The sequence below is a fragment of the Oncorhynchus mykiss genome, chromosome 21 (assembly GCF_057628025.1).
Source record: "Oncorhynchus mykiss isolate SJ-2025 chromosome 21, ASM5762802v1, whole genome shotgun sequence".
Lineage (NCBI taxonomy): Eukaryota > Metazoa > Chordata > Actinopteri > Salmoniformes > Salmonidae > Oncorhynchus > Oncorhynchus mykiss.
The window spans coordinates 41,338,135-41,350,000 of record NC_143042.1 but is presented as its reverse complement, the minus strand read 5'-3'; the positions used below and the strand labels follow the sequence as shown (position 1 = coordinate 41,350,000).

The 11,866-nt window shown below is 41.8% G+C and overlaps 1 protein-coding gene across 17 annotated transcripts in view; it reads left to right on the top strand.

Annotated features, from left to right (window-relative positions):
- LOC110500600 (adhesion G protein-coupled receptor L3) overlaps positions 1-11,866 on the top strand; it is a 490,597-nt gene that overhangs the window by 237,950 nt on the left and 240,781 nt on the right. For all 17 annotated transcript variants that reach the window (XM_090213301.1, XM_021578050.3, XM_090213306.1 and 14 more), the window contains one exon: positions 7,950-8,149. In XM_090213301.1, coding sequence (XP_090069427.1) covers positions 8,095-8,149 — 55 coding nt within the window. In that variant the 5' untranslated portion in view covers positions 7,950-8,094. The remainder of the gene's footprint in view (positions 1-7,949; positions 8,150-11,866) is intronic.

The window sequence follows — 11,866 nt, the reverse complement described above, 5'->3', positions numbered from 1 at the left end:
GTAACTGAATGGGCTAAAGCTAGCGCTATTATCTTCTACTAGCCGTCGATCGGAGGCTAGCTGTGGCATAGGACTCACTGACAGCAGGCAGTTTAGATATACACTAGCTAACCAATCCAAAGTCCATTCCCAGTAGCATGTCTGAATCTAATCTAAATACAGGAAACCTGCCCTCTGTTGTAAAACCTGCCCTCTGTGACCATGTAGGGAAGTGGTATTTCTACATGAATTTAGGACAATCTTTTTTTTATACATTATTTTTTACATAATACATCAGCAAGACGAGTAAAATAAAAAGTAGCACTACAGTATTCATGGAACAAAATGTGTCGGGTTGGTATTTAACCCCATATTAAGTAGTGTATGTGAGAGTGACTCAGGCAGGCGTGGCATGGTAACATTACACTTAGCATGATCCCATCAGATAACATTGAGGATCGGGTTGCACTTTTGTTGCTGCTCGCATTGTATGGACGCAGAAGCTCATTCGACCCTAATGACATTTTCCTTGCGTGGGAGAAACTGTGGAGCTACGTGAACTAATTGTAGGTGGTGATGTACATTTTCGGACAACTCTGATCGTTATCATACCAATATAGGCCTAGCCAGCTAGGTTTTGAAACGGGTGTTGTAGATCTGGGATACCCCAAATCACGTTGACTTGGTCAACCTTAGAAGTTTGGAGAAGTAGCAATTTCAGAAAATATCCTGTTACTATCATTATTGAGAAAATATACTGGAGCTGTTGAAGTGTGTTTTTGAAGTGTTGGCGGTCAAAGCAAGGCATTACTTGTTCGGTTGTCGTGGCGTCGTGCAGTTTTTGTCAGAACAAATCATGTGTTTTCAACATGGAGCTTGTGGCAATCACGTTTTACAAGCCAATGATATGCAAACGAGCGGTTGTATCCAAATATGTCAAATGGTTTGGCGTACCTGATTACTGATGGGTCCTGGAACACATTCAAAGTGCAGCTTGAGATTGGATGTTGATATCAGTTTCATAGTGCCAACTGATTGCAGTGAGGGAGGTATGATTGCGGGGTTGTCAGACAGCAAAAGCAGGGCCACAGGCTAGAACGATGAGCCATAGCAGCTTGGCTTACTGAAGTTATATGACTTGGCAACTGCGTTAGCCTGTTCATCGAAATACATGATATGAAACTCTTACAATGTGTCATGTCAGGAATCCTGTAAGACAGGCTATTTGCAGGCTTTTGTTCCAGCCCTCACTGTTACACCTGTTTTTTTTAAATAAAAAATAAAAATCTATCTGGTATTCCGTCTGGGGAGTGTGATGCTGTTGGGCTAGAACAAAAGCCTGCATGCCAGGTAGCTCTGCAAGGTGATTGGAGACCCCTGCTGTTGGGCTTGTGAAGCTGGATACACGCAAGACATCTCCAGGCATACTTTGATAACCACACACGAACACCCATTGTGCATTGTGGGGGGAAAACATTGTTTTGCGTTAGACTGATATTGATTTAGATTTACCATGAGCCCCTTGAGAAACAGCTAGTGTTTTCATGCTGTTCTGAGACAGGAAAGAGCAGGTGTTTGGAAGCCTAATTGTCTAACACAGTCAACTCCACTGTTCTTAATATCTCAATATTTACCCATGAAGAGGTTATTATTGTTAGGTACGCTGGAGGTGTTTGACAGTAAATTTAAATGTTGAAGAACTGAAATTCATATGCAACTAATAAGCTAGTCAACTACGCTGACCAAAAATATAAATGCAAAATGTAGCGTTGGTTTCATGAGCTGAAATAAAAGATACCAGAAATGTTCCAGACACACGTTTCTCTCAAATTTTGTGAACACATTTGTTTACATCCCTGTTTGTGAGCAGATCTCCTTTGCCAATGTAATCCATCCACCTGACAGGTGCGGCATATCAAGAAGCTGATTAAACAGCATGGTCATTACAGAGGTGCACCTTGTGCTGGGGACAAAAAAAGTCACTCTAAAATATGCAGTTTTGTCACACAACACAATGCCACAGATGTCTCAGGTTTTGAGGGAGCGTGCAATTGGCATGCTGACTGTATGAATTTCCACCAGAGCTGTTGTCAGATAATTGAATGTTAATTTCTCTACCATAAGCCATCTCCAATCCTGTTTTAGAGAATTTGGCAGAACATCCAACCTGCCTCACAACTGCAGACCACGTGTATGGCATTGTGTGGGTGAGCAGTTTGCTGATGTCAACGTTGTGAGCAAAGTGCCCATGGTGGGGTTATGGTATGGGCAGGCATAAGCTACGGACAATGAACACAATAGCATTTTATCAATGGAAATTTGAATGCACAGAGATACCGTGACGAGATTCTGAAGCCCATTGTTGTGCCATTAATCCGCAGCCATCACCTCATGATAATGCACAACCCCATGTCACAAGGATATGTACACAATTCCTGGATTTACTTATATGAACTGTAACTCAGTATAATCTTCAATTGTTTCATGTTGATTTTATAATTTAGTTCAGTATAGCTTGTCGGTAATTTAAGGAAGGAAACCGTATTGTTGAATGTTAAGGGACTGAAATTATAATGGAACTGATAAGCTACTCAGCTAGCTAGCTGTTAGCTATGCTACTTGCTAGCAGCTAGCATTTTTGCTGCAAGGAAACATTTGCATGGCATGGTAGGAGCGGCAGGTAGCCTGGCATTTTTCTTTTTACCTTTTATTTAACTAGGCAAGTCAGTTAAGAACAAATTCTTATTTTCAATGACGGCCTAGGAACAGTGGGTTAACTGCCTTGTTCAGGGGCAGAATGAGCGTTGGGCCATTAACCAAAATGTTGCTAGATCGAATAGCCGACAAAGTACAAATCTGTCGTTCTGCCCATGAGGCAAGGCAATTAACCCTAATTTCTCCAGGGTCGCCGTCAATACTGGCTGACCCTGGCTGTGTCCCCACTCTCCGAGGGTGTCTCAGGGGAAGTGGGATATGAAGAAAAAAACACCTCACACTTGTACAGCTTACCCACTTGTACATACAGTGAAACAGGACTATATAAGCACCCCCTAATTATTATATTATTATGCTAGTTTAGCTACCTCCATTTTACCTTTGTTTTCATTTTCTAAAACAAAGAAAAAAGGTACTAAATTATGAAACTGGATGAGGGTTTGTGAAGAGAGAACACTAGATATTGCTTTTGCTTGGATCAATACTATCCATTACAACTGAAGGGTAAGCTATCACTGTAGCTCCATGTTCCCTAGATCTGAACTGAATCGGGTTCCTTTTTTTACTTTCGCTCAAGCGAGGCCGGCCAAGTGATTTGTCTGTTTCTTTTGTTACTTCCATATATCTTTTGTCTCCCATTTTTTGCCTCATAATTTTAATAACAGTACTACATCAATCAGTGGATATATATATAAATATATGTATACACACACACTTCCTCCTCGGCTATCTTCATCCACTGTCCTTTCCACTTTTCACCAGATAGACCCTGAGAAAACAATTAAAATCCATCTAGGCTATTTGGCACCGGCGGAATGCTAAAATAACGGCAAACAACAACACTGATTACAAAGTTTTCTGTCTAAGACTCTAATGTCTAAGACTCTAATGAAGTGGTTTTAACTGGCGCTATTGCTAGCATGCAGTGAGTTTGGAAGCCTTATCTAAAGGAATTTAACTGAACAAGTACCCTTCTAACGCCAGCCACTATAATGTATCATAAGGCTCCTCAGAAATATAAGAGGAGTTGGCAACCTAGTTTGGGTTTTCAACCGAGTCTCTTTTACTTTTTGGATTGAAACCGGTCCAAGCCCTTACTCATAAATATGCATTTTCAGATACGTGTTCCTCAGTGGCTGGTTACTTTTCCTACTTACACTCACACTTTTTTTTTTAGTAGAGAGATAGTGTTAATGATTGTGATGACATGATTACTGAAAGGTAGCAAGTTCTGCATGTAATGGGCATAATGCAATAATTTGAAGTTACAATCCCGTTATTAGCTGCTTTCATATTTTCCCTAATGAAAGGCTGTAAATGTGAAAATGGAGAAATACTTTGTTTGGAACAGACAGGCACACACACACACACACACACACACACACACACACACACACACACACACACACACACACACACACACACACACACACACCACTGATGTAGATTGAAAGCGACTCTTATGTCCATGGTGCTTGGCCGTCTAGATCTCATTGTCCCCTGTCAGGAGCAGCAGCCCTGTCATTCTGGTGACCAGCCTCCTGTATTTTTGTGACAGTTTGGGTGCAGAGCTCCTAAAAAAAAAAAGGCCACATCGCCGAAGAGGACATCTGAGGAATCAGTGATAGTGTCCCCATGAATCCTTCAGACCATCTTTTTTTCTTTCTTTTTAGATCCCATTTTAGAATGTCTCCAACTAGCTGGGTCGTGTTCGTTGGGGCACACCTTAGCAAAAAGTTTTGAATTAGTAAATGACAAGGTCTGTTTCTTATTGCACAAGTCCAGGCTGTCCCTTTCTGTTTCAGTCTATTTTTCTTCAGTTTGGTGCATAATTAACATGCCCCTTGCTTGGTAGCACGTTGACATGACATTTTCTTCACTGTGCACCAATCAGATCAGGGACCTGTATTTCACGCTTCAAATTTCCTGTATTGCGATGATCAATCTTATCCTGTTTGAGATCTTATTTTTCTTACCTCCCCCACTAGACAGATTATTCTCAATTATTAGCTCATATGCAAGGGTATCTGTGTCATCAAATAATGGGATGCCATTCCACATTACCTCATGCGCAGGCCTTAAACACTGCCTACAGAACAAAATTGATGAGTTATGGTCTAAACCAGTTGCCCTCGCTAGACCATGGTTTGAGGGGGGGGGGGGGCTCAGCACTGCATTGTCTTCAAAACAGCCCATACACTACCGGTCGAAAGTTCTAGAACACCAAAACTATGAAATAACACACATGGAATCATGTAGTGACCAAAAAAGTGTTAAACAAAATCTAAATATATTTGAGATTCTTCAAATAGCCACCCTTTGCCTTGATGACAGCTTTGCACACTCTTGGATTTCTGTCAGCCAGGTTCACCTAGAATGCTTTTACAACAGTCTTGAAGGAGTTCCCACATATTCTGAGCACTTGTTGCCTGTTTTTCCTTCACTTTGCGGTCCAACTCATCCCAAACCATCTCAATTGGGTAAAGGTCAGGTGATTGTGGAGGTCAGGTCATCTGATGCAGCACTCCATCACTCTCCTTGTTCAAATCGCTGCAGAATGCTGTGGTAGCCATGCTGGTTAAGTGTGCCTTGAATTCTAAATAAATCACAGACAGTGTCACCAACAAAGCACCCCACACCATCACACCTCCTTCTCCATGCTTTACAGTGGGAAATACAAATGCAGAGATCATCCGTTCACCCACACCGTGTCTCACAATGACACGGCATTTGGACCCTAAATCTCAAATTTGGACTCCAGACCACAGTCTCCTCTGAACAGTTGATGTTGAGATGTCTGTTATTTGAACTCTAATGAACTTATCCTCTGCCACAGAGGTAACTCTGGGTCTTCTATTCCTGTGGCGGTCCTCATGAGAGCCAGTTTCATCACAGCGCTTGATGTTTTTTTGCGACTACACTTGAAGAAACGTTCAAAGTTCTTGAAATGTTCCGTATTGACTGACCTTCATGTCTTAGTAATGATGGACTGTCGTTTCTCCTGTTCTTGCCATAGACCTATCTTCTGTATACCCCCCTACCTTGTCACAACTGATTGGCTGAAACACATTAAGAAGGAAAAAAAATCCACAAAATAACTTTTAAGAAGGCACACCTGTTAATTGAAATGCATTCCAGATCAACCTCATGAAGCTGGTTAAGAGAATGCCAAGAGTGTGCAAAGCTGTCATCAAGGCAAAGGGTGGCTATTTGAAGAATTTCAAATATAAAATATATTTTGATATGTCTAACACTTTTTTGCTTACTACATGATTCCATATGTAATTTCATAGTTTTGATATATTCACTATTATTCTACAATGTAGAAAATAGTTTTAAAAAATAAAGAAAAGCCCTTGAATGAGGGGTACATATACAGATTGTTGCCAATATCTACAAAGTAAGAGGTGTAGCTACATAGCTTACATTGTCTAACTTTTTATTGCACAGATTAAAGATGGTAGCATCATTTTAGGTGGAGTTCAATGTGTTCAGGGAGTTTAGTGTGCTGATGGTGGATGACATTAAGCGATGCAGGTTATCATTTTTCGTCTTGTATATTGTTTGAGGCAGCTCTGGCACAGCCACAGTCATAAAATCAGATTTTAAACCTAACCCTTACCTTAGCCCTAACCTTAGCTAACCACACTGCTATGCCTAACCCTAACATTAAATTAAGCCATTTATTTTTTATTTTTTACAATATAGCCATTTTTTTACTTTGCAGCTGGCCTATCTAAGGGGGATATCACTTAACTCTACCTTCAGGACAAGGCTGATGACAATAACCGTCAACCTGCTAAAACTAGTCAGGGCTTAACTAATTCCCTTTATAAATTCCCTTTGTATGGAATGGGCCACTCTTGATAGGCTGCACCCCTCTCTGTTTTTTAACTCCAATATCTGTCCTCAAAATCTATTATTCTTAATCTAGTTTGGATTTTTGGAGGGATTATGCATTAGATAATTGCTGCTACATGCGATCTGAAAATGTCATGCAACAGAGGAAGGGGGATTATCGAGAAAGGGAACACGTAACCAAATGAGATCACCAACATGCATGGGAATTGAGATTGAGTACAGCAGGGGAGGTACAGCCATTTTGGTTTGCCTGGTCAAACTGTGATTGCTCTTTGACCTTTCTTCTTTTTTTTTTAAAGTCAGTCGAGAGAATGAAAAAAATATATTTTCTATTGAAATTAAGTGCAGCATCTCAATACCATTTGTAGAGGGTATGAACATTGTCTGCGCTTTTGGATTAAATAGCTCTAGATTATAATTTGGTATTGTGATATGTTGTAGATGCACTATAATAGATAGTTTGGGGGCTATTCACTAAATCTGTCTTAACCTCTATTGATGACGCAGTTGAATTTTTATCCTGACATGAATCATGTCAAACGACGCAACATCAAATGGTGAATATTAGACAATGCGTATCATATTCCCAAATGTTTGAAAATTGACATGCTACCTTTGTTTGACAAAATTCCTCATCAACATTTTTAATGTGTATGATGACCCCGTTATGGTCACTAGCAATAGCCTCACGATTTTACCCACCAGTATTACAAGTTCACCAGTGCCAACCTTCCCATGCGCTTACCATAGGTCACTGCAGCTCAATACAATAGCGTGGGAGACCATTTTGTTTTCTGATAATGGGGAAAAAGGCGGCTATACCACAATGGCCGCTTGTGGCGCACTGTACTATACATTCTCCGCTGCAGACAAATCTCAAACTGTGAAGATAATGTTCACACCCACAGCAAAGGGGGGGGAAAGGCACTCTCTTTTCCAGTAGCAATTATCATCAACTGTCCGAAAAAACTCAGAGACTGACAGGAATAGTGTGTGGTGGTAGTGTGTTACTCTACGTGGGAGTAACTGGGGCTGGTTGACACAACATGGACAAACAAAAGTCAATCGCAAAACATCCTCCATGACTGTTGTACGGTTGAACGCTCCCAAACACTGTCATACTGACCCAATGTTGAGAAACTAGCTGTATCTCATTGACGGACAATTGGTGAAAGAATACATGAATGACTCGTAGCCTGAGAGACGGCTAAAGTTACAATACATCAAGCTAGTTTTCTTCACTGGAAATAAAAAGTAATTTTATTTCACAAAACATTGCCTTGTTGGAATATTCCTTGGCTATTTGTCTTTATACACCACCTAAGGTTCACAACTCGAATTCAACTATTCATTTGGTACTTTTTCTACCTAAAAACACATTTCTCTCTCTTCAGGATAGGCTTTGAGGACCGTAAAACGGGACCGTAACAGGACTGCGGCGCAGCGGAGGGAACCGTAGCATACTGAACACTTGCTTCAGGCCCACCAGGGAAGGCCTGACCCCTCCATTGGGCGGATCGGCAGCCAGGCGGAGGGGCCATGTTGACTGCACACCTGCTCCTCTTCGCCAGCCTGTTCGCGCCAGCAGCTCTGGGTAAGCCCGGGATGCCGCTGTCCCATTTCATGTGTCAGTTTGTTTGTGTCTGTCACTATTTTAAAATGTCTTTCTCTTACCCCATCCATGGTGACTGATTACTGTTTTTTTTTTCTCCAAATTCCCTTGCTCTCACTTTTTCCCTAAATCTCTCTCTCTCCCCTTCCTTCCCCCTGTCCCCTATGTATCAGTCTGTCTACGTATAGTATCTTAGTCTCTGACACTCTGTTTTTCTCACTCTCCAGACAATAGAAATATAAACTGTTTTCAAAGAATTATTAACACAGTTTTGGCATAACGCATGTAGGAAAGCTAGTAAAATGTGTGGTAAAGAAAGAAATGAGCTGGGCTCTGCATTAGGATATTGAGATCACTTCGCAGGCATTTTTTTTAACCTTCTGAACAAATTGCAACCACCTCAGATTTGACCATTCTCCCCTTGCCATTTGTTTCAGTGGACAAGTAAATTAAGTAATTTAAATTCAGCTTAAACTAGGGTTTGGGAACTGGGGGAGGCATCACGCAAATGGCCCATGAAGATGCTAATTTGATACGGCACAAACATTAACGAGAGACTCCATGCAAATGTAATTGTTTTGGTGCTGTATCTTTTGGCTGGGTGGCGTTGCGCTTTAGCGGCACGCTAATCAAAGCTAGCTCTTCCGCATAATGGTTTTGCCATAATGTTTATTGGGAGTGGTGTTACGTGACTTCGATGTGTCACGCACCTGCCTTTTGTATTACTCTATTGATCCGAAGGGAACCGAGACATTATGAAGCTGCAAATTTACTGCCGACCCGCCAAAAGAGCTTGGGAGATAAAATGTCGGACAATGGGTTGCATATTAAAAACGCTGCGACTGCTGTGGCGCTGTAATTCTTTCTCCACAAAGAAGAGATACAGAAAACATAACACCCAGTATTTGTTTTTTGTGTCTTAGTTATTATTTTGTTAGCCTCAAAGTGGCTTAGTGTTTATTCTTTGAAGTGGGGCAAAGATCATGCATTACTAGATGCTGTCAGCAGATTAGTCCCAGATGTTTTGGAATGCTTCTGGTTGTAATGCTCGCGCAGGGGTTTCTTTTCTCTCCGCAGTCGCTCTCCCCTCCGGGGGACACTGTCCTACTTTGGAATGGAAATCCCTTGTCAACCCCCTCCACTCCCAATATGTTCAGACCAAGCACACAAATATGCTCCAATCACACCCACATACTGGCTGTGTCCCAAATGGCACCCCTTTCCCCAATATAGTGCACTACTTTTGACCAGGGCCCACCAGGACTCTGGCCAAAAGTAGTGGACCATATAGGGAATAGGGTGCCATTTGGAATGCAGCGATGGTCTCCTCTGCTCACAGCTGCCTCTGCCTGCCTCCTATGTTTGTACATCAACATGTACACAACTGTCCGACCCCCTTCCCACTTAAACCCATCTGAAGTAAGGAGAGGGAACGAGGGAATGCCCTTGGGGGAATGTCGGTGCGGAGTCGCTGGGATCTCAAAATATTTCTGGGATTAACTCAATGATGGATTCCAAGTTGAGGAGCAATGGGAAGGCTGAAGGAGGGAGGGAGGCAGAACAGACAAACAAGCTGACAGAGAAGGGGGGGAGAAGGGTAAGCTATGCTCTAAAACACATGAGAAGCGAACACACACACACACAGTTCTCCTGTCATTGGGTAATGACGAGGAAGCCAAACGCCTTTGCAACGCCACATTCATCATGACAAAATAATGGAAACACTTAAATGAGGGAAATGAAGGAGGGATACAAAGTATATTGAAAGCAGGTGCTTACCCACGGGTGTGGGTCCTGAGTTAATTAAGCAATTTACATATCATCATGCTTAGGGTCATGTGTAAAAATGCTGGGCAGGTCATTATTCAGGCCACCGTGGCTATGCACAGGGAATCTGTGGTCACGGAATGGTTTGATGAGTGTGAAAACAATGTGAACCATATTCTGTGTGTCCTCCAATAGAGTTCCAGACACTTGTAGAATCTAGGTGCATTGAAGCTGTTCTGGCTCGTGGCGGCACAACTCCCTGCGAAGACATTTCATGTCTGTGTTTCCTTTATTTTGGCAGTTACCTGCATGTCTTTGTGCGTGTGATTGTGCAATACCCCAGGAAGGATTCCATATTTATTACATTCTAGGGAAATCAAAGGGAGAATGCCCCATGGACTAGTCCTCGAGACAAGAGAATCGTGAAACTGACACCCATTTCTCACAAAAAGAGCCCTGGGCACACATCTATATAGAAGTGGATTTGGCCACACTGGAGAGGGAAGAAGACATTTGCCATGAGAGTGTGTGTGCGCCTGTGCATATTGTTCAGCTCGGAGCTTTAGCAGGTAATTGACCATCCAGGCATACACCCACACATAAAGGGAGGCATACAGACTGGAATACACAGGAATACCTCACACTCATTCGCACACACATAGGCACGCACACTCACAATCCCAACTGCAAGGCATTTACACGGCTCATCATCTGCATATTGTGTGTTAATTCAGATCGCTTCCCGCAGCCGATGTGAAATGTCACCTGAGGGTATCCCACATCCCCGGCTACGGGTATCCATCAGAAATATGCTAATTCGAATCCAATCCCATTGGCTCCATACAAACCCCACCAAAAATAGTTTATGTCTCAACGTTTCCAAACCTGACATCCCTTAATGAATCTCCTTGTGCTGAGGCATTCACTACTGTACACCAGGGTATCCCTGCATTTGCCTAATTAAACAAATTACTTTCCCCGCTCCTATTTCAAATGGGGAAACTTCAAGAGAGCCTACTGGGGCATGTTCCGTTTTGTTGTGATTATGGAGCGTTTGTGAAGCGTGGAACGTAAACAGGCCTGCTTCGTCTGAGCAGGTGGGGGTACTATTGGTGTAAAAGGTCAAGCTCTATCTGAATTGTATGAGTAGTTGTTTTAGTTCTCCCTTGTATCCCGGAGAACGTGACGCGCATGTCAACCAAAAAAAGAAGCGCTAGCATCTTATGCCAAAGAGAATTGAAGGTCATTTGAGAATTAAAGTTGGAAGTGAGCTTTTACTTTGACTATAATTGGTATATGAAGTGCTTAGAGCAAGAGTGAAACGCTGCTTGTTTTAGGGAAGCATTTTGATTCTTTGAGGGTTCGTTAAGACTTTTACCTGATGTTTCTTGTACTCAAAGAATCCAATATGAGCCATACAGTTTAGCACATTGGCATTCATGGGCACAAATTACTTGATGTGTGTTGCTCTCAACACCTTACTATAACTCTGTTAGGCCCATTTAAATAATATTGAAATTGCACCGGTAGTCAGGAAAAAATTATTCAGGTTGATTAAACATTTGTCAATTGGATGCCAGTTTATTCCATATCTCTGTTTATTGAATAAAATGTTTCTTTGCTGTGTCAGTCTTTCCGGTTCGTTCCACCCATTGTCAGCTCATCCGTGTATAATTTTCATAGAATTATTTATTTTAGGATAACCTGAATGTGCATAATCCAGGTTTCTTAGTATTCTAATTCAATCATCTAAGTGGTGTAATTCCCCAATATATCTTGCCTGGCATTTTGGCTTTTATTATTAGATTATTTTTCATGTTTTTTAAATCTTCCATACCTAGCAACAAAATCAATACCATGTTCTTACTCATACTTGAGAGGAAAGTGGTTTTCGCGTTCTCGTGGCGTCCATCGTCTGCCTCCGCCATTGCC